General features: G+C 42.9%; 1 protein-coding gene across 2 annotated transcripts in view; it reads right to left on the reverse strand.

The window, feature by feature from the left end:
- Positions 1-24521, reverse strand: part of WAS (WASP actin nucleation promoting factor) — a 267895-nt gene that overhangs the window by 194264 nt on the left and 49110 nt on the right. For both annotated transcript variants that reach the window (XM_053696153.1, XM_053696154.1), the window contains one exon: positions 17329-17463. In XM_053696153.1, coding sequence (XP_053552128.1) covers positions 17329-17463 — 135 coding nt within the window. The remainder of the gene's footprint in view (positions 1-17328; positions 17464-24521) is intronic.

The following is a 24521-nucleotide window of genomic DNA, read 5'->3' on the forward strand; positions in this document are numbered from 1 at the left end:
TAAGTCCCAAGATACCTATAAGACAATAAGAAGGTGCAGCATAGTGTAATCCAAAAATAAACCAATGTATAAAGGAAAGTGTAAAAATGTACTCACAAGGTATAAAGCACACTCTTGTGCTAGTTAAAGCAGACTGACCTCTACACAGTGGACCAGCTCACTGAACACCCGGTGACAGTTCCCTGGAACTCCACAAGCTATTCAATGTGACTCCAGAACCAAATCAGCATCAAAGCAACAGTGAAAGATTGTTTTAAAAAAACTAAAAACTTTATTAAAACATAAAAAAGGGATTGCTACACTTCAGAAACCCCCTAAAAAACTGCAACATGTTTCTCAGCAGTCCAACAGCTCTCTAACCCAGTGACCTGCCGTTATAGGAGGCAGGTGAGGTAGTGCCTCACCTGTCCTATGCAGTATAAACTTTTTTTTAAATGTTTAATAAAATTTAAAAAAAAAAATTGTACCCAAAGGTACGCCCCCTTACCCCCCACCTCCGACAGCCAACTCCGCCACCATGATCCATGATGTAGGAAAGGATGCCTTGCAAAAAGTAAACTAAGCGATCCATATCCATATTGCGCAATGAAGGAGAGGCTGTGAGCTGTTCAGCTCCCCTCCATTGCGCAATATGGATGTCTTGGTACATTTTTGTATGCGTCGTGAGAGACAGCGCTACCCAGTGGTGCTTAAGGATCTTTGCGGCCCATACTGCTTCCAATAGAGGTTTGCTCTCTAAGCAGACTCGGGAGCCAATCAGTGGTCCAACCGGCACTCACATAACTCTGTGACACTGTCTCTCTCTCTTCGCATCTAGGTCTGGACGGAAAGAGAGAGCTGACAGCAAGCGTAGGCCGGTGGGAAGTCACGTGTGTGAGGCAGCAGGCTAGCCTGTGAGGACTCAGGAGAGCTGCTCACGGAAGAAGTTAAGAACTAACTTAGTCATTTGGGGCTGGGCATAATAAATATTACCAACCCTCCAACCGAGTTACAGACAGGCAGGACTCAGGAGCAGCCAAGCAGGACAGTCACAAAACCACCGGAGGGTCCACCATATTAATAAGGAAAGGTGTAATAGCAAATGAGCACATCCTGTTTATGGTTTCAACTTTCTTTGAGTGGTCACAGTGTGGAAGTAATATTAAGGCTTAGGCATATAACACTATAGAGAATATAGCTTTGCATCTGCCTTAGTGTAAACGGTCTGGCTGAATCCCTGCATATTTTTATGTACATCTGAGATCCCTACACCTTTACAGCTCCTTGAAGAAAACTGTCCGGTGATACTAACAGCTTCTGTGTCAGTGAAGGCTGCTGCAGGAACTGTGGTATGCAATATCAAACTCTAAAGCATTTCTATCTCAGTGCTTCTGATTACGGCCCTTTTCAGTGTGTTACAGCAGTGCTGGAAAAGCTGTGATCAAAAACACTGAGATAGAAATGCTTTATCGTTTGATATCGCATATCTAACCCTCCCCCTCCTCAGCTGTCTGCCAGTACCTTTTATATATTTTTTTCTTATATTTTTAATTTAGCTATATATATAATATAGATTGTGCCCGATAAAACATGTTGCACTTTGGTAGAGGGCTCTACTGTGGAGTGATCACTATTTTGATGTTTTACTAAAGTTTTTAGTTTTTTTAAAACAAACTTTCACTGCTGTTTTGATGCAGATTTGGTTCTGGAGTCGCACTGAATCACCTGTGGATTTCCAGAGTTCTGTTACCAAGTACTTAGTGAACTGGTCCACTGTGAAGAGGCCAGTCTGTTTTCACTAGAACAAAAGTGTTCTTTATACCTTGTGGCTACGTTTTTACACGTTCCTTTATACAATGCTGCACCTTTATATTGTCTTATAGGCATCTAGGGACTTTATTCGTTTTGGAGGAAGAAAGAAGTTGCTGCAACTGGAATGTGTTTCTATCCTCTTTTGGGACTTTTTGGTATTGGACTGCTATTCATATCCGTTGGACTTGTAGCGCCTCTGGATTTCCCTTTTTAGTTGGAGTTTGTAATACCTACATTACCATACTATTTCTGTAATAGTATTTTATCCCTTCACTGAGGGAATTTCAGAAGTGTGGTGTGCAAGTGCAATTAGTGGCCTTTTAATAACCAAAAAGCGATGTCTACTATTTCTGAATAAAGGGGGCCCCAGAGAAGCTTTTACAATCATTTGTGTCATGATTGCACAAGTGGTGTGTAAATAATTAAGTGAGAAACCTAAGGTTTGTGAAAAAGTTAACGATTTTTTTTTTTTTTTATATGATCGCATTTAGTGGCATGAAATATATCAAAATGGGCCTAGATCAATAACTTGGGTTGTCAGCTTAAAAATAATACATAGTTTTGAATGGTAAATTTAAAAAAAAGTTTATTTCTGTTTAAATTGAGTGATAGAAATTTTTTAAAAATTCTCTGGTATCTTTGGTATTTTTCTCTGAAATTCCCGGTAGCAAGGGGGTTACTATAATATTACTTAAATCACACTTTTAAACTATGAAACGGGCACAGCTAAAATATGATTATCTGAATTGAAAATGAAAGAGTAATTGCAAAGGATTCTAAGACAAAAAAAAACTAAGATGGAAAATATAGGTACATTAAAATGTGAGAAGGATAGCATGATTAACAGTGACTGGGGGAATGCTGAGGTGCACATGAGAGGAACCAATGGGAGAGATATTAAAACTAACTAGAACACACAAACCTATACCAATAACGGGGTTATCTCTAGATAATATCAAGGTACATAAAACTCCAGGTCCAGATGGAATGCACACAAGGGTTCTAAGGGAATTTAGCACTGTCATAGCCAAACCTCTGCTCATTATCCTCAGGCATAGTACCCCAGGCATAGTGTAACGCTGATGTGGTGCCGCTTTTTTAAAAGGGAAGCTATAGACCAGTAAGTCTGTAGTAGTGGGTAAAATACTAGAAGGGATTATAAAGGATTATATTGACGAGCATATTCTGGAAAACAAGACTATGAATTCATATTGGCATGGTTGTATGAGTAATAGATCATGTCAAATAAATCCAATAGGATTCTGTGACAAGGTAAGCAAAAATAGAGATAAAGTTGATTGAGTTGATGTGGTTTACTTGGATTTTGCAAACTCTTTTGATACAGTGCCACATGACTAGACTAGGCAAAACAGAGGAAGACAAATATTTAGGTATACTGATAGATAACAAGCTTAAAGGGTTACTGAACCCAAATGTTTTCTTTCATAATTCAGATAGAGCATGCAATTTTAAGCAACTTTCTATTTTACTTCTATTATCAATTTTTCTTTGTTCTCTTGCTATCTTTATTTTAAAAAGCAGGAATGTAAAAGCTTACAAGCCGGCCCATCCTTAGTTCAGCACCCGGGTAGCGCTTGCTGATTGGTGGCTAAATGTAGCAAACCAATTAGCAAGCACTATCCAGGTGCTGAATCAAAAATAAAGATAGGAACAAAGAAAAATTGATAATAGGAGTAAATTAGAAAGTTGCTTAAAATCGCATTCTCTGTCTGAATCATGAAAGAAAACATTTGGGTTCAGTAACCCTTTAAAATGTGTGTGCAATGCAAGGCAATGGTTTCTATGGGTCCGAATTATAAGTGCGAGTGGATATGATCCGCTGTAGTATACGCTGTCAGCATTCTAGTGAAATGCTTGTGCAATGCCGACCCCTGCAGATTCGTGGCCAATCGGCCGTTAGCAAGGGGTGTCAATCAACCCGATCATATCCGATTGGACTGATTGCTGTCCACTGCCTCAGAGGTGGTGGACGAGTTAAGGAGCTGCTTCTTAACTCCTTGTTTCCGGCAATCCTGAAGTCTCGTGCGGAAACAGGCGAATACGGGGGTTGATAAATCGGCCTCTAAGATTAAGACACTTTCATGTATTAAAAGAAGTTTAGAAGCAAGGGAATAAAGCATAACTATATAAATCCCTGGTAAGATCTCACCTTGAGCATGGAGTGCAGTTCAGGGGACCAATCAAATTATGGAATTACCTTGTCTAAGGAGATGCTCATACATCATTGCAATTAAGTGTTTGGACATTTTCAAACTGTTAATTAAAAAATAGTTAATATTCAGATAGATTACAAGTTTTGCGTTGCGGCTTTTAACGCTGAAAATATGGCATTTTCAGCGTTAAAACAGCACCACTGCTATTACAAGTCAGTATAGGTGTACCGCACACCTTTTAGCCTGTACTTCAACGTCAGTCCGCACTCGTAAAAATGACGTATTTTCATGGGATTCCGATAGCGCCGGTATTACGAGTTTTGTGGTGATGCTAAAAAGTGTTACAGCCTAAAATGGCAAGATCCATAACACCATCGAAAAGCAGTAGTTATGAGTTTTACACTACAAAGCTGTAGCATAAAACTCATAACTAAACTGCTACAGAGTACACTAAACACCCATAAACTACCTATTAACCCCTAAACCGAGGCCCTCCCGTATCACAAAAACTATAATAAATTTATTAACCCCTAATCTGCCGCTCCCTATATCGCCCGCCACTAAAAAAAATTATTAACCCCTATTCCGCCGCCCCCCGACATCGTCACCACTATACTAAAGTTATTAAATCCCCTAAACCGCCGCATCTAAAAAACACTATTTAAACATTATTAGCCGCTAATCTGCCGACCGCCCACACCGCCGCTATAATAAACCTACTAACCCATAAACCGCAAGCCCCCCACAACGAAATATACTAAAATAAACTATTAACCCCTAAACCTCCCCTCAACAAAATAAACTAATTTAAACTAGTGACCCCTAAACCTAACGATACCTAACTTTATATTAAAATTACAATTTTCCTGGGGGGCGGAGCTAGCCATAGCACAGACTAGACGTGCATACACTGAGCTCCCAGTAACAAGTGTTAAAAAAAGAACTTTTAAAGCCTAATTTCTTACATCTAAAGGCTATTTGAGGGATTACCTCTCACGGATGGACGATACCCCACTACAGTTGGACTAAACCCACCAGACCCTTCACAAGCCGAGGTTGATCAGTTCTAATGGCCTGCACTACTGAGTGTGTGACCCGCTGCTGAGGGAGTAAATACTATTACCAACTTTTACCCGGAGGGTTGGGGCTCCACTCCGGGTCTCCCTGCATCTACTCAAGTCCTTTTGGGGCTTATTGTGTGGCCTGCTGCCGTGAACCCAGAGGATTGGCCGAATCGCAAAGTCCCCAAGCACCCCTGATACCTGTGATTGCGGCTGTGCCTTTGCCCCGGAGGGCCGGGGCTCCGCTCCGGGGCGTCTGACATAGTCACCTGTGGGTCCTGTCTGTTCCTGGGCCTCACTTACCAACATCGCTCCGGAGGGTCGGGGATCCGCTCCGGAGCATTCAACTCACTACAGCTGGTGTGCACAGGAGGACTGGGCTGGACCGGACACCTGGCCTTGGCACTTCTGGGAGCCGCATCGATCCGATGCCCTGAGGCGAGAGATAGGCTACAGATCGCTTACCCGACACTTGATCTCAGGCTGGGGACTACCCTGAGCAACAAGCCGGCAACTACAGAGCCAAGCACCTACACTGAAGTCGGTTGGACCTCCTAGCTGCGCAACTTGTAGAAACGGCGCGAACATCCGCCATCTTGGCCGCCTTCACCTTCCCACATCTGGACCAAGAGAGTCTAGCCGCAGAACGGGTCCCGAAACGGTGGCCACCGATCCGGGGCCAGTGCTGTCCTTTCTGCGGGGACCCGCATGAGCGTAGTTCGTCTAGACCCGGTAAGAGCCTGTACCCCTGCCTTGCCTATATGCGACCTGTGTGACTCACCGGTAGTGGCCCCCTTACATAGGCCCCTTATAACTTGCAACATTGGGCACATAGCTTACATACAGAGGCGACAAAAAACTGCTCTAACTGTCTTGACAAGGAGTCGTGTCTCCCATTGTCCTCAGGGTACAGGGTCTAGGCCTGGGCTTCTGAATTTATCAGGCACTTCATAGGGGAACATCAGGAGAACTACACATAATAATAGACACAGCACTTAGTGCAGGCCCCTTCAGGACTTTTATTATCTACCTACCTTATTACCATCAGCAGACTTGTGAACACCACCCTCTGGAGTAAGGGATAGGGGGCTGCTTGTCTTATTATCTGAGATAATTGTCCTCTTGTCCATATATTTCTCCACTGAAATATACCTGTGTCAGCAACCAACCCTTGGGCCTGCACTGCTGCCTGTAATTATATAATATTCAGCCACAACTAAATCTAGTGGCATTTCTCCCTCTCACCGGATACATCTCTGCCATCAATTGTGGACTCTATTCCCTTCCCAAAATATATATACAAATAAATCAGTGTTACCGACCACTGAAACCTGTCTTATTACTGCAGTTGGTGAGGCCTACAATATCTTCTCTGTCAGGGAATATAACTAACTTGACGGAACTGTCAGCATCTGCATCACCCCCCTCAGACGCTTAAACCTACCCATACCCCACTGCTTAACAGCCCCCCAGTGGACACTCCTGAGTCCTGTGCTTCTGGCCCAGGCGCACAGCCATTATCACCCTCACTACTCTTATCACCCTACATGGACTCTGTGGGGTTCTTGCTTGACCATTCAACTTGCAATTTTTCGCTGCTGCATCAGCGTATGTGTCTTTGGGCCTCCAACCCAAAGTGGAGTGTTGTCTTGCTGTGTCACCTACCTAACGTTTCTTGTTTTTTATTTCAGGTGCCCCCCCACAGTAGAGGTTACTGTCACTAAACAGATTAGTGTATATCTTAGGTGTATCCGCCTAAGACCCTACCTAGCTTAATTCTGGTGTCCCATCATTTTACCCTAACCACTTGCAGGGCCTATAATTTCTAGTATTGATCTACATCTTGGTGTATGCTATTTTCTATCTCCCCTACACTGTGTTTGCTGAGGTATACTTACAAGTCTCACTGAACGGGACTGGTTGCTTTGGTCCCCCTCGCGCTTCCCCCTTTCCGGCCCAGCTTGTCTGGGTTGGTCACTTCCACTCTCCTTTTTCCCTTCCTATTGGTCGTATCCCCCTCCCTGAGGCGCGTGGGGGCTCTTGGGAGCCGTCATAATCACCATCCCACGGTCCACTTGTTGGGCCCCTTTTCACATCAATGTAAAGGTTTAATATCATGTACCAGGTGTAATTTACATTAAGGGCTGTGCTGGCCCCGCTCTTACAGTATAACACTTACCGTCAATGCTCTCACTGAGTGTTGAGCTTAATGCAGGTAATAACCTAGATACCCTTCTCTTTTTTCTCTTGTTTGTGTGACTAGTCCAGTGGTTTAACAACTCATCTGTGTATTAGTGGTCAGGGTGGGCCTCTATTGTAACTTACAAACCACCCTTTGGTCCTCCTACGCTACCAACCATGTCGCACTCAGCCAGGAAAAATACCAAGTCCCAAGCGGCTTCAAAAAAGACTTCTTGACCACTTCTCTCAGCCACGCAAGGGGCCTACCCCAGTGAACAAGGACATTAGCGATCCCGAGTCCCAAGATGAGGGTTCCCAGTCGAGCTCTCAGTCTGTCGCCCACCTCAATCATTATATTACCGAAAGTACCCTGCAGAAACTCCTAGCAGCTCAGACCAAATCTATCACAACTGAGATTCAGAGAAGCTCGGCTGAACTTAAAAAAGAAATTATGGAAATTGGAGATAGGGTGGACTCACTTGAACGACAACAAGATGATCTGGCTACTGATCACTCGAATCTGCTTGCCTATGCGGAAAATCTTGCCGAACAAATCTCCCAACTTTAATTAAAGCTAGCAGATGTGGAGGACAGGGCTAGGAGAAACAATGTCAGGTTTAGAGGCATCCCAGAGACGATTACCACGAGTGGCCTACAGGAGTACCTCATCTCTCTGTTCACTGCATTCTTAGGCCCGTTGTAGGGCAACATGCATGCTATGGAAAGGGCCCACAGGGCTCTTAGGCCACGCTCAGTATCATCAGATAAGCCGAGGGATGTAGTGGTTTGCTTCCACCACTTTACCTTTAAAGTCAGGTTGATGCAAGCGGCATACAGCAAACCCACTCTGCCTGATAATTTCAAGGACATCCAACTTTTACCCGACCTCTCCTTGCATACATTGCAACAGCGAAAACTCTATGCTCCAATTACCACTCAATTGAGGAAAGCAGGGATCAAATATAGGTGGGGATTCCCCACTAAACTAATTGTGTCCAGGGATAACCATACCCACATTGTCTCTTCACCCTCTATGGGGGGAACTCTACTAGCCAACTGGGGCCTCCAACCCGCCCCTGACAACCAACAAGTGGTCCGCTCTAGGCTGCGGGTCACAGCTCCGGAGTGGTCCGTCAAAGAACAGAGGCCGAAGCGACCAAAACCCAACCCCCCTGACCACATCCTGAGGCCTCAAGCCTCGCCCACTTGAGGGTGTTGAACCACACCTAGCTGTTATTGTCACTTTCACTTATTGTTATCTATTTACCTGTTTAATGTTACTGTAACTAATCCTAGTTAGAGTTTGAGTACCTATCTGTTTACCTAGTTACTTTGTTCTTGTTATTTTTACTGAGGAGCGGGGCTATTTGCACTAGTCCCCCTATTTCTCAGACAAGGTTAACTCCCCCCCCAATTTTTGGTGCCCATCCCAGGGCCCCACATAGGTGGACTACTTCCACTTGTTTCCCACCACCCCTCATCCCTCCCTACCTAACTTCTGACCCCCATCCTCCCCCCCACTCTCGTAACAGACTTCGAAATGACCTCCCTCAGGTTCCTTACCCATAATGTTAGAGGCCTTAATACTGTAGGCAAAAGATGCCTCTTGTCCCGTTCCTTGCGCCATCATAGGACAGATGTGGCTTTTCTACAAGAGACGCATCTTTTAGCGGACTCCCCACCCCTCCACACATCTAGAGAATACCCTGTTTTTGAGGCGTCTTCTTTCACCAAAAAAGCCAGAGGAGTAGCCATCCTAATACACAAAAGAGTGGCCTATGAACCCCTCTTCATATTCAGAGACCCTCAGGCCAGATACCTTATTCTTATTTGCAACCTAGACCACGTCACTTATATTCTGGTTTCAGTCTATCTCCCGAACTCACTCCAGCCTAGGTACCTCAGGAGAGTTCTCCTACATGTTGACAAAGTTAATCAGGGCAAGGTAATCCTTGCAGGTGACATGAATATGGTGTGGGACGGGAAGATGGATAGGAAAACTAGCTCCCCCAAGAGACTACCCTCCAGCCACGACCCAACCAGTCGCAGATTCAGGGAGCTTATGTGCCAATTCACTTACTTTGATATCTGGAGGTCCCTTCATCCTCTGGACAAGGACTTTACCCACTTCTCCCACCCACACGCTACATACTCTAGGCTGGATTATTTTTTTCTGTCACCCCACGGATCTGGATCTGATTCGCTCCGCGAGCATACATCCCTGCCCGTGGTCGGATCATGATCTTGTCACCTTTGATATAGACTCCAGCCACACTACTAGAGCCAGACCCCCATGGAGGCTGCCGCACCATCTCCTTTCGGATGTCCCATTTAGAGAGGAGATCAGGAAGGAGATCCGCTTCACCCTCCAGACTAATGATACCCCGGATGTTAGCGTGAATACAATATGGGGAGCATTTAAGGCTACCCTTCGAGGCCTATTCATCCGCAAGCAGGCCCACCTTAGGAAGCAGGCAGGCCTCTCCCTATCCCAGGCACACTGTAGACTGCGGGCTCTTGAAACCCAGCGACGGATCTTAGACCCCATAGCACACAAGTCTGAGGTGGAAGACGTTAGGCGGCACATCTGCCAGCTAGAATTCCATAGGACGCAATCTAATCTCCTTCGGCTAAAACACCTCCTGTACTCCAAAGGCAATAAAGCAGACTCTCTACTCGCCAACAAAATTAGGTAAGGCACGGGAGCCTCCCGTATTCACGAAATCAAACAGGGCACACAATCTTTTATACTCCCCTCCCAAATTGGCCAACAGTTTAATAATTTCTACTCAGAACTTTATAATATAGGAGATGAGTCGACCCCCTGGAAAACCCCCTCAGATAATATAAGCTCATTCCTCCAATCCTTGAAACTCCCCACTCTCGACAAAACCCATATTGAAAGTATTGACACCCCGATCACTGGCCAAGAGGTCAAGCTGGTCATTAAAAAGCTGAAGTCCCTTAAGGCCCCTGGACCGGACGGCTTTACAGCTATTTTTTACAAGACATACCTTGAAGAGCTGGTCCCTATGCTCACCAGATTCTTCAATAAGGCAATGTCCATTGTTAGCAAAATTACTCCCAGCACTTATTGACTCGGACCAAGTTGGTTTCATCCCAGGGAGAGAGGGCCCGGACAACACTAGGAGGCTTCTCGATATCCTCCTGGAAGCCAAGAGACTAGATAGACCACTTGCGGTGCTTTCTCTAGATGCTGAGAAGGCCTTCGACCGCGTCAGATGGGAGTACCTCTGGCGGGTCTTAGAGCACTTCCAGTTCCCCACGCAAACCATACTCGCTGTTAAGGCCTTATATATATATATATACTCCTCCCCAGTAGCCTCAGTGAGAGGGTTGGGATTTGATCCCACTCCTTTCTCCATCTCTAATGGCACCCGACAGGGTTGCCCCCTCTTCCCGATCCTGTTTGCGCTAGCCATGGAACCTTTGGCTGCGGCTATCAGGGCGGATAAGGAGATCTCGGGAATTATCCTTCATGGTACGGTTCACAAAGTGGCCTTATTCGCTGATGATACTACTCTGTTCCTTTCCAGACCCCTGAGTGAGATCCCGAGACTCCTGTCCCTCCTCGAGACGTTTAGTGCCATATCATACTACAAGTTAAATCACTCAAAGTCAGAATTATATACAGCTGGGTTCCCTGAGGAGGTTTCCAGAAGTCTATGCGAAAAATATAAGTTTATCCCTAGTCATAAGTTTGTCTCCCACCTCGGAGTTAAACTGTCCAACTCCCTCCCCCAAACTATCGACGATAACTTCAAACCCCTATTAGCCGAGCTTCGGTCCCTACCTTTGCGCTGGAACTTCAAATGCGTCTCCTGGTTAGGCCGCATAGCTACCTTCCTAAATTTACATATGCCCTTCACTGTCTCCCAATAAGGGTGCCCAGCTCTCTTCTTATACAGTTCCAGAGCGTTTGCACTAAATACATTTGGCAGGGCAAGCCCCCTAGAGTTGCCCATAACATTCTACAATACCCTAGAGCGCATGGTGGTGTGGCTTCCCCCTCTATCTTCCGGTATGCGGATGCCGCTATGCTAACCCACATCTCCCAATGGGGAGTTAAGGAGTCGGATTGTAAATGGAGATCAATTGAACAAGCCTCCTTACCACACAATCTTACCCTGAGGGACCTAATATGGACGCCACCACACTGTAGAAGGAACCTGGAGGCCACAAACCCGATTATTCGGGAATGCCTGTCCGCCTGGGACCGCCTACGACATAACCCCAAGGTAGCTCCCCACCCGTCTCCAATTACTTCCATTAACGGCCTCTTATCAGGTCTACCCGATTCACACCCGATTGCTTGGGCTAGGTTGGGCGTCACGAGAGTGGCGGACCTTTGGTCTACCTCTCCCCAAGTAGCCTTCTCCTCCTTTAACCAACTCAATGTCTCCCCGTCCACCCCACTGTACATGAAGTTTGAATACTCAAGGGTCATTAGCTTCCTGTCGAGATGGGGTTTCAAACCCTCTCTGCCCCGGCAACTTACCATATGGGAGGCCCGATGGCAACAGGGGCTCAGACTGGGCAAACCACTATCCCTACACTACACCCTTATGGAGGGAGCTGTCCCTGCTGATAAAGCCCCACACATCCTAAAATGGGAACGAAGGTTAGACTTCACGAAACCCCTAACGGAGTGGCAACGCACATTCTTATTGACGAAGAAAACCCTCCATTGCATTACCATCCTGGAAACCTACATAAAGGTTCTTACGCATTGGTATTATGTCCCAGCTCGACTTGCAAGGATTTTCCCCAGGGCCTCCCCCACCTGTTGGAGAGACTGCTCGCATATAGGTGACATGATCCACATTTGGTGGAGCTGCCCCAGACTCAAACCCATCTGGCATAAATGCTTTTCTACACTAGCCAGCTTAGGTATTAACCTACCCAGGACACCCGAGACGGCCCTATTCCACCTAGGCACATGTAAACTTCCCAAACACTATGGCTCCCTTAGTGTCTATCTCCTGTCAGCAGTTAAACTTAACATAGCGAGATCTTGGAAAAGATCCCTTCCCCCGGCCTGGTCGGATATTGTTTCCACTATGGCCTTCATGTACTCTATGGAGAAAAGTATTTATTATTCCTCTGGTAGGTCTGATTCCTTCGAACTAATCTGGTCTGATTGGAAAAGTAGGTTTGACACTCTTTGGCTCCCTAGCTTTGACACCTAGGTTAAAATCCACCCCTAGCCACTCTGGCAGAGCACCTAGCCATATCTCTGTAAACCCGAACTGGCTTCTCCCACGACTCTCTACCTCCCCCTAAAGACTTCTCAACATTCTCCTTTCCTTTCCCCCCAGTCCCCCCTTTTTCCATTCCCCTCCTGACGTTATTTTACGTCCTATTGGAATATCTTTACCCCTCTTAACTTGGTATTAATTGTCATGATTGTATTGCTTACTTTTTCTTTTTTGTTATTTATTCTGATGTACTTACGTTTGTGGTACGATTGACTCGTACAGTGGTTATATCTTTTACTTTTTTTGCTGCAAAAAACTAATAAAAATTACAATATTTAAAAAAAAATTACAATTTTCCTAGCTTAAATTAAATTAAAACTTACCTGTCAAATTAAAAAAAAAAACTAACAAACTATTATAACTATTAAACTAAAATTAAACTAACTACCAATTAAACTAAACTACACATTAAAAAATCCTAACACTACTCTTAAAATTACAAAGTATCTAATTGCAAAAAAAAACTAAAATTACAAAAAAAGAAAAACACTAAATTACGAAAAATAAGAAACAAATTATTAAAAATAAAAAAGAATTACACCTAATCTAATAGCCCTATCAAAATAAAAAAGCCCACCCATAATAAAAAAACCTAGCCTACAATAAACTACCAATGGCCCTTAAAAGGGCCTTTTGTGGGGCATTGCCCCAAAGATATCAGCTCTTTTACCTGTAAAAAAAATACAAACACCCCCCCAAATAAAAACCCTAACTCTAAAATAACCTAAGCTACCCATTGCCCTGAAAAGGGCATTTGTATGGGCATTTCCCTTAAAAGGACATTTAGCTCTTTTACTGCCCAGACCCTAAACTAAAAAAAAAAAAAACCCTTAAAAAACCTAACACTAACCCCAAGATGATCCACTTACAGTTCTTGAAGTCCCGCTTGAAGGATCCATCCAGCCGGCGAAGTCCTCATCCATGCGGCAACAAGTCTTCATCCAGACGGCCTCTTCCATCTTCATGCCGCCGGCGCGGAGTGGGTCCATCCTGAAGACATCCGGTGCGGAACATTCTCTTCATACGTTCTCCGCCATAAACTGGAACTTCAATGCAAGTGACGTCATCCATAATGGCGTCCCTTGCATTCCTATTGGCTGAAAGATTTGAATCAGCCAATAGGAATTAGGGCTGCTAAAATCCTATTTGCTATTCAAATCAGCCAATAGGATTTAAGCAGCTCTCATTCTATTGGCTAATTCGAATTTCTTGCCGCATGGATGAGGAGTTCGCCAGCTGGATGGATCCTTCAAGTGGGACTTCAAGAACTGTAAGTGGATCGTCTTGGGGTTAGTCTTAGGGTTTTTTAATTTTTTTTTGGGTGGGGTTTTTTTTTTTAGTTTAGGGTCTGGGCAGTAAAAGAGCTAAATGCCCTTTTAAGGGCAATGCCCATACAAATGCCCTTTTCAGGGCAATTGGTAGCTTAGGTTATTTTTACGGGGGTTGGTTTTACTGTTGGGGGTGTGTTTGTATTTTTCTTACAGGTAAAAGAGCTAATATCTTTGGGGCAATGCCCCACAAAAGGCCCTTTTAAAGGCCATTGGTAGTTTATTGTAGGCTAGTTTTTTTTTATTTTTGGGTGGGATTTTTTTATTTTGATAGGGCTATTAGATTAGGTGTAATTCTTTTTTATTTGATCATTTGTTTCTTAATTTGTGTAATTTATATTTTTAGGGGGTGTATTTTTTTTAAAGTAAAAGCGCTGTTTATCTCAGGGCAATGCCCTACAAAAGGCCATTTAAAGGGCCCCCCAAAAGGCCCTTTTAAGGGCCCATGGTAGTTTGGGGGGTGGGGGTTAGTATAGTGTTAGACGGTGTTTGTATTCTTTTTAAAGTAAAAGAGCTTATGGCCTCCAGTTATCAAGGTCTGTTGGACCTGATCCGACAGTGCAGATCAGGTCCGACAGTCCTCGCTGAATACAGCGAGCAATATGCTCGCCGTATTCAGCGTTGCACCAACAGCTCACAAGAGCTGCTGGTGCAACGCCGCCCCCTGCAGACTCGCGGCCAATAGGCCGCCAGCAGGGGGGTGTCAATCAACCCGATCGTACTCGATTGGGTTGATTTCCAGCGATGTCTGTCCGCCTGCTCAGAGCAAGCGGACAGGTTATGGAGCAGCGGTCCTTGTGCCTGCAGGCTCACCAGAAACACGGGCATCAAGCTTGATACATATGCCCCAAGGGCTCTTGGTAGTTTATTTTAGAGTAGGGTTTTTTATTTTGGGGTGTTTTTTTAAGGGTATTAGAATATGATTCATCTTTATTTTTTTGATAATTTCGTTTTTGTTTTTTTTTGTAATGATAGGTTTTTTTATTTTTGGTAATTTTAGTTTTTAGTGTAAGGCAGGTTAGGTTTTATTTCACAGGTAAGTTTGTATTTATTTTAACTAGGTAGTTAGTAAATAGTTAATAACAATTTACTAACTAGTCTACCTAGTTAAAATAAATACAAACTTACCTGTAAAATAAAAATAAAACCTAAGCTAGCTACAATGTAACTATTAGTTATATTGTAGCTAGTTAAGGTTTTATTTCACAGGTAAGTATTTAGTTTTAAATAGGTATTATTCAGTTAATAATTGTAAATTTAATTTAGATCTAATTTAATTATTTTAAAGTTAGGGGGTGTTAGGGTTAGGTTTAGGGTTAGCGGATAATAGGTTTATTTAGTTAATAAGTGTAAATTTAATTTAACTATATTTTTATTATGTTTAAGTTAGGGGGTGTTAGGGTTTACGTTAGGTTTAGGGGTTAATATAGTTTAATTTAGCTTGTTGCGATGTGGGTGGGTGGCTGGTGGTTTAGGGGTTAATAAATTTAGTATAGTAGCGGCGATATCGGGAGCGGCTGATTAGGGGTTAATAATTTTATTTTGGTAGCAGCGATATCGGAAGCGACAGATTAGAGGTTAATAACTGTAGGCAGGCATCAGCGATGTTGGGGGCAGCAGATTAGGGGTGTTTAGACGTAGGGTTTATGTTAGGGTATTAACGGTATTTTGATTTCCCCATAGACATCAATGGGGCTGCATTACAGAACTCGTGCACGAGCACATCAAACACAACGCTTGTTTTGGGTGCAGTATGGAGCTCAACGCAACCATATCGCACGCAAAAGGCGTATGTTTGAAAACTTGTTATAGCAGCGCTATAGAAAATTAAATAACTTCTTGCATTCCTTAATTTCTCTATAGCGCTCAAAACTCGTAATCTAGCTGCTTATTAGCTAAATAACACAGCATTATATTTACTGTATGTTCCTTTCTTATTCCCTGCCAAAGTATTTTGCATACGGACATTCTAAATGTAGGAAAATGAGATAGATAGATAGATAGATAGATAGATAGATAAATTTTAATATAAACTTGAGGGGTTAACTAATTTAAAAAGTTTAAAAAAAAATTGCATAATCAAAAAAAAGATTAATTGCTTCTATTCAATAGTCCACAGCTCAACTTCAGAATTACTTTCAACTTCTGAGTTACATAGAAATTATGGAATCATCCCTGGCTTAGATATAAATCACTAGATGATTTTAACCCCTTGCGCCATATGGACGTAGCTAAGCTGTGAGCTTAGACAATCAAGACTTCAGCCAGGGACAGAAGTCATCTGCCTACATGTGGTAGGGAGCTGATTGTTCTCCTTTTTACCATATGAAGCCAGATTGCCGATAAATATAGTGACACAGACAGTGTCACTGTCTGTATCAGCTGCGGTGGTGCTGTAAGTGGTGTGGTAGGGAGGCAGGTGGGCGGCCCATCGTGGGAGAGGGAGGAAGGGTTCTCTATGCTACAGAAAAAGATTGTTAGGAAAGAGGTAGGGATGGTTCCACTACACTACGGCATAGGGGATTATGAGAGGAGAGATAGGGGCCCTACACTTGGAGGGGGAGGTGGAGGGGGAGGAGTTTCCTACATGTGTAGGAATATCTATTTAAAACTACATAGAACATTTTGCCCTATGTGAAGAACATTGAAATGTAAAATATATACAGTAAATACACACTAAAACACATTATTAAATATTAATATTGATTAAAAATGATTTTTATTGTTTTCAGGTATTTGAGTGGAAAGGGCTTTAAAGTGTATATAGTAGGGTGACCAGATATTGGAAAAAAAGAAAAAGGGACAGTTGATTGACAACACGCTGCATGATTTTAATTGTAGCATGATAAGCCATTTATTTTAACCCCTTTGCTACTGGGAAATTCAGAGAAAAACTTGTCCGAAGCACTGGAGAATTTTCCGCATTTTTGCTATTACTCCATTTAAACAGAAATAGAGCTTTTGATATTTGGATTTAACTATAACAACTATATATATTTCTAAAAAGTAGACAACCCAATGTATTGATCTAGGCCCAATTTGGTATATTTGATGCCAGTATTTAGCCGGCAAATACAATAAATGAAAAAAAAAAGTTATACATACATACACATAATGGGTATCCCAGAGAAGCTTTTACAACAATTTGTGTTAATACTGCACTTGAAGTATGTAAATAATTTCAGTGAGAAACACAAAGTTTGTGTAAAAAAATGCATTTGGTGGCAAAATGGTGACATGAAATATACCACAATGGTTCTAGATCAATACCAGGTTTAGCGTTGCGGAACCTGTTGGCAGTCTACAAATACCTGATAATAATAATAATAATTTTGATTGGTACATCAAAAAAAAATTCTACCAATCCTAAAACTTGTACACTTTAAAAAAAATCTTACATAACTACCTTAAATATTACACAAAATATATACACATTTAACAAGAGCCTTTAGTTATAGAAATATATTCACATCCATTTGCTCTTACACATGTATAGGTACATTGTTTTGCTTACAGTGAGGTCAAACAGGCGGATGAAGTAGGAGCGTTTGGGATTGTCCTTAACGAAGCACAGAACCCCACAATACTGCTTGATCCATCGGTCTCCATTCTGTGCCAGGTACAGCTGAACTACCGAGGTGGCCAAAGTCTGAAAGGGTGGACATGATGTGAGAAATACATTAAAAACACAAACATATTTTACCTTCTCTAAATTACACACACTATTTTGTTAGGGATTATTGTGGCTGTTAAAGATGCTGTTAATAGATGGGAAAGGGGTGATTATAGGTAACTTAATATGTATCTGTTTGAAGACAAGAAGAAAGGGAATTGAGAGGGGAGAAGCTTATTAAAAAAGATTGAGCTAGTGCCAGCACCGTGCAGTTATAGAGGGTGGATGATGACAAATTAACAATTTATCCTGGAGTAGACAGGAAGAAGAAAGACTCATTCATAAATTAAGGGATGTGTAAATAGTGGTAATGTCTTTTGACCCATGCAATTGTCTTGCTCTTTATAAGGTTCTAAAAGGGACACTAAACCCAATTTTTTTTTTCATGTTTCAGATAGAGCATGCAATTTCAAGCAACTTTCTAATTTACTCCTATTATCAATTTTTCTTTGTTCTCTTGGTATCTTTATTGAAAAAGCAGGGATTTAAAGCTTAGGAGCTGACCCATTTTAGGTTCAGCACCCTGGATAGCCCTTGCTTATTGGTAGCTATATTAAGCCACCAATAAGCAAGTGTAACTCAGGTCCTGAACCAAAAATGGGTCGGCTCCTGAGCTTTACATTCCTGTTTTTTAAATAAAGATAGCAAGAGAACGTAGAAACATTGATAATAAGAGTAAATTAGAAAGTTGCTTAAAATTCCCTGCTCTATTTCAATCATTAAAGAAAAAAATTCGGTTTAGTGTCCCTTCAAGTATGACTTGGAGCCAGCAGTATTTTGGTGAGAATAATGCCCATCATACATTTTCTGGCCTCTGGTAATTTTAAGTTCTCTGAGAGTCTCATTAGCAGAATGGCTCAGTCCACCTTTTCCAATAGAGTGGGCGAATTCCTGATGGCTCTGACGGTACAGAGGAATATTTCCTTTCCTTTTACCCCTAAGGGATGGTGCAATGTCAATAGGGCTTTATGTGTGGGGAGGAATACCCAATCTCCTGGGTTGCCTTATAGGAACTGTAAACTATTCCAGTCTCATAATGTGCAAATCATTGGGATTTATAACATGCACACAAAGCAGGTTTATGCAACATTCTCTAGAGGTTTATGCAACATTCTCTAGAATTAACATTGACTAACAAATTGTGAAAAAAATTTCCCTCATTGAAAGGCGCAAGGTTTGTAAAGTCCCTTAAGGCTGTGACACATTGCAAGCGGAGCGGCGCACAGCATGTAGATGCGGCTGTGCGCCCTCAGTGTGTCCTGCCTTTTCATCTCTGAGCACTCTGCTGCGTCAGGTTGCGTAGCTGAGCGCTCAGAGATGAAATATTTGAACTTCAGAAGTGATGCGACGCGGTGCGAAGCAGCTCCTTCGCTTTGCGCCGCATCGCTTGCAGTGTGTCACAGCCTTTAAGGGTGGCAGTTGGGTAACTGACAGTTTAGGGTCAAATCCGCGTGGCAGTCTTCCTGTTAGAGAATAATACACCTGGGAGCTTCTTTTTTGCCAAATTTTGTTATCTCTTGTAAGGTGTATCCAGTCCACGGATCATCCATTACTTGTGGGATATTCTCATTCCCAACAGGAAGTTGCAAGAGGACACCCACAGCAGAGCTGTCTATATAGCTCCTCCCCTCACTACCATATCCAGTCATTCTCTTGCAACTCTCAACAAGCATGGATCTCATGGCGTCTCGCCAGAACGCCAAGCTTCCTTGCTACGGATCCAGGTCCAGGGACCCCAAGGCAACGCTGATAGATGCTCTAGCAGCACCTTGATCCTTCAACCTGGCTTATGTGTTTCCACCGTTTCCTCTGCTCCCTCGTCTGATTGCCAAAGTCAAGCAGGAGAGAGCATCAGTGATCTTGATAGCGCCTGCGTGGCCACGCAGGACTTGGTATGCAGATCTGGTGGACATGTCATCCTTTCCACCATGGACTCTGCCGCTGAGACAGGACCTTATACTTCAAGGTCCTTTCAACCATCCAAATCTAATTTCTCTGAGGCTGACTGCCTGGAGATTGAACGCTTGATTTTATCAAAGCGTGGTTTCTCCGAGTCAGTCATTGATACCTTGATTCAGGCACGGAAGCCTGTCACCAGGAAAATCTATCATAAAATATGGCGTAAATATCTTTATTGGTGTGAATCTAAGGGCTACTCGTGGAGTAAGGTCAGGATTCCCAGGATATTATCTTTTCTCCAAGAAGGATTGGAGAAAGGATTGTCAGCTAGTTCCTTAAAGGGACAGATTTCTGCACTATCTATTCTTTTGCACAAGCGTCTGGCGGATGTCCCAGACGTTCAGGCATTTTGTCAGGCTTTAGTTAGAATCAAGCCTGTGTTTAAACCTGTTGCTCCACCTTGGAGCTTAAATTTGGTTCTTAAAGTTCTTCAGGGGGTTCCGTTTGAACCTCTTCATTCCATAGATATCAAACTTTTATCTTGGAAAGTTCTTTTTTTGGTAGCTATTTCCTCGGCTCGTAGAGTTTCCGAGTTATCTGCCTTACAATGTGATTCTCCTTATCTGATCTTCCATGCAGATAAGGTAGTTCTGCGTACCAAACCTGGGTTTTTACCTAAGGTGGTATCTAATAAGAATATCAATCAAGAGATTGTTGTTCCGTCTTTGTGTCCTAATCCTTCTTCAAAGAAGGAGCGTCTATTACACAATCTGGACGTGGTTTGTGCTTTAAAGTTTTACTTACAAGCTACTAAAGATTTTCATCAAACATCTGCTTTGTTTGTTGTCTACTCTGGACAGAGGAGAGGTCAAAAGGCTTCGGCAACCTCTCTTTCTTTTTGGCTAAGAAGCATAATCCGCTTAGCCTATGAGACTGCTGGCCAGCAGCCTCCAGAAAGGATTACAGCTCATTCTACTAGAGCTGTGGCTTCCACATGGGCCTTTACAAATGAGGCTTCTGTTGAACAGATTTGCAAGGCGGCGACTTGGTCTTCGCTTCATACTTTTTAAAAATTCTACAAATTTGATACTTTTGCTTCTTCGGAGGCTATTTTTGGGAGAAAGGTTTTACAGGCAGTGGTACCTTCCGTTTAAGTACCTGCCTTGTCCCTCCCTTCATCAGTGTACTTTAGCTTTGGTATTGGTATCCCACAAGTAATGGATGATCCATGGACTGGATACACCTTACAAGAGAAAACATAATTTATGCTTACCTGATAAATGTATTTCTCTTGTGGTGTATCCAGTCCACGGCCCGCCCTGTCATTTTAAGGCTTTTTTTATTTTATTTTAAACTACAGTCACCTCTGCACCCTATGGTTTCTCCTTTTTCTGCTTGTTTTCGGTCGAATGACTGGATATGGTAGTGAGGGGAGGAGCTATATAGACAGCTCTGCTGTGGGTGTCCTCTTGCAACTTCCTGTTGGGAATGAGAATATCCCACAAGTAATGGATGATCCGTGGACTGGATACACCACAAGAGAAATAAATTTATCAGGTAAGCATAAATTATGTTTTTTTCAAACAGAGAAGAACTTTTCTGAGATTTATCAGTCTGATCTCACCTAAAAAGGGTAGTTCAGTCCCCAAAAAAACAGTCAGTCCTCCTCTCAATGAAAAACAAGGCATCCCCAGATAATCATTTCAGTCTTCTTTGAGCCTCATCAGTGAAGTGCAGTTATATCCTTCTAGGCACATTGGGCATGGAGTCCATCAGGCCCATTTATCAAGCTCCGTACAGAGCTTGAAGGGCCGTGTTTCTGGCGAGTCTTCAGACTCGCCAGAAACACAACTTATGAAGCAGCGTTCACAAAGACCGCTGCTCCATAACCCTGTCCACAAAGAGAGGATTACCAAAAATTACACCACACATTATTGAACTTTTAGTGGCACACTCTTAACAGTCATGCATAACGGCTATCATCACACAGTGTTTAAATGCACACTAGCATTTTTGTAATAGCACCTGAGCAATTCATTTACCTAATACAAGGGGATAGTGTTTACTATAGATAATATGAGTGGACATTATCCACTTAATATACCAAGTTTTAGTACCCTTTAAATCCTGAGTGGTCTAGATCAGTCATTTTTTACCTGTAATACAGGTTGCTATTTACCTGCACTGACGTTCTATTCAGCAATACTACGAATACGTTTTTTTTCTCTGATCATATTGGAGAAGCAGGTTAACAATTTGATAGACAACCCAACCATAGAGTATCTCTAGGTTCCATCTCTGTACACTTATTATTGCCACATCAATTCATTTGACTACAGTCGGAGTTTGAGTGTAATTTTAAAACTCTATTTTTCCTATTTTTTATCTGCAAACCCCAATAAAAGTTATATTTTAATTTTGTTTCTGTCTCCCCATACTCCATCATTGGATCGCTATATCTAATATATTCTCACTGTTTCCAAGTGACCTTGGAGTGCTATTTTTGTGTATTCTTTCTTCTTTTTGTAGCCATAACCCTGTCCGCCTGCTCTGAGCAGGCGGACAGGAATCGCCGGAAATCAACCAGATCGAATACGATCGGGTTGATTGACACCTCCCTGCTGGCGGCAGATTGGCCGCGAGTCAGCAGGGGGCGGCGTTGCACCAGCAGCTCTTGTGAGCTGCTGGTGCAATGTTAAATGCGGAGAGTGTATTGCTCTCCGCATTTAGCGAGGTCTTGCGGACCTGATCCGCAGTGTCGGATCAGGTCCGCAAGCCCTTTGATAAATGGGCCTGTAAGTCTGGATCTCCCATTGTCCTTAAAGGGACAGTCTACACCAACATTTTTCTTATTTAAAAAGATAGATAATCCCTTTATTACCCATTACCCATTTTTGCATAACCAACACAGTTATATTAATATACTTTTTACCTCTGTGATTACCTTGTATCTAAGCCTTTGCAGACAGCCTCCTTATCTAAATGCCTTTGACAGACATGCAGTGTAGTCAATCAGTGAAGACTCCTAAATAACTTCACGGGAGTGAGCACAATGTTATCTATATGACACATGTGAACTAGCACAGTCTAACTGTGAAAAACTTTCAAAATGCTCTGAGCTAGGAGGCGGTTTTCAACTGTTTAGAAATCAGTTTGAGCCTAGCTAGGTTTAGCTTTTCAAAAATACCACCAAGGGAACAAAGCAAATTTGATGATAAAAGTAAATTGGAAAGTTGTTTAAAATTGCATGCCCTATCTGAATCATGAAAGTTTAGTTTTGACTTTACTGTCCCTTTAAGGAGACTTTTCCCAGGATCATAATACAAAAATAAAAAGAAAGATAATCGCTGACCAAGGAATGACACTGCTCAATGGCTTGTTCTTTGGTGGGTCCCCACCTGGTAGCAGCCTCTTTTAGCCCAGTTGTGCTTTTCCCATAGAAGAAATTTACTGAAGTATATCAGTCTGATCCCACCTAAAACATACAGTCCAGCCCCAAAATACCAGGCCCGATGTGCTTAGAGGGATATGGCTGCTCCTCACTGACAAAGTCAACAGAAGGCCAAAACGATCGCCTGGGGTTGCCATGTTCCTCACTCAGAGGAGACTTGCTTGGTATTCTGGGGCTGTACCAACCTTGGTAGGCAGGATCAGACTGATATATTTTAGGAATGGTCTCCTCTGTGAAAAGCACAATTTAGCTTAAAGAGGATGCTCCCAGATGGTAACTTGCCATAGAACAAGTTTCCGAGCTGTTGTTCATTGCTGCTTGAGTGCTTCTCTTTCTGTATGCATTTGCATTATGTCCTTGGGGAAGTCTCCTTAAGGGAGATGGGGGAAACCAGACGTGGACCCCCTGCCCAATATGCTTAGAGAGATAAGGCTGCACCTCACTGATGAGGCCTATAGAAGGCAAAATAATAATAATAATAATAATTTCTTGGGCTGCCATTATTGCCTGGTACTTTGGGGCTGGATGGGATCAGACTGATAAGTGTCAGTTAAATTCTCCTCAATAAAAAGCACAATTAGGCTAAAAGAACAGACTGTTGTTCATTCCTGGTTGGGCGCTTCTTTTTCTGTATGTAGAAGCAGCTTATAACTATAGTTTTTAGCTGCTCTGTGAGAACTACCTAAATATCTTTACCACATTGCTTGATTTACCCCAATACACCTAAATAAAACTTACTGATTGAAGGGGCGTGTCCCTGAAACGCGTTGTGGAACTGTGGTCTGGCCAGTGAAGTGTTGCTATTCACAGCTTTTTAGCTATTTTTTTGTATTCTATGGGGCCAAATTTTCAATGTGCGGGCAGACATGATCCGCTGCACATTGATAAATGCTGACAGCATACGCTTTCGGCATTTATCATTGCACAAGTATTTCCCTAGAAATGCTTGTGAAATGCCATTACCTGCACATTCGCGGGCAATTGCTGTCCGCCGCCAAAGAGGTGGCGGACGAGTTAAGGAGCAGCGGTCTTAAGACCGCTGCTTTTTAACTCCTGTTTCCGGTGAGCCTCAAGGCTAGCGCAGAAACAGCTGCATTGGGGCCAATACGGGGAATGATAAATTGGCCCCTATATCTGTTTTTTTATGTTTTACTTACTGTATCAGTATGTATATAACGTATGCTGCTAGTAACTAGTGCATTCTTATTTTAGCACTGTCTTAATGTTTACTATATCAGGGTTGCCAACCTTTCGGACCTCAGGAACGACTAAACTCACAATTTCTCCAACATTGGTGTGTCCGGTCCACGGCGTCATCCTTACTTGTGGGATATCTCTTCCCCAACAGGAAATGGCAAAGAGTCCCAGCAAAGCTGGCCATATAGTCCCTCCTAGGCTCTGCCCACCCCAGTCATTCTCTTTGCCGTTGCACAGGCAACATCTCCACGGAGATGGTTAAGAGTTTTCTCCAACATAGGCGTGTCCGGTCCACGGCGTCATCCTTACTTGTGGGATATTCTCTTCCCCAACAGGAAATGGCAAAGAGCCCAGCAAAGCTGGTCACATGATCCCTCCTAGGCTCCGCCTACTCCAGTCATTCTCTTTGCCGTTGTACAGGCAACATCTCCACGGAGATGGCTTAGAGTTTTTTAGTGTTTAACTGTAGTTTTTATTATTCAATCAA

The sequence above is a fragment of the Bombina bombina genome, chromosome 12 (genome assembly GCF_027579735.1).
Source record: "Bombina bombina isolate aBomBom1 chromosome 12, aBomBom1.pri, whole genome shotgun sequence".
NCBI lineage: Eukaryota > Metazoa > Chordata > Amphibia > Anura > Bombinatoridae > Bombina > Bombina bombina.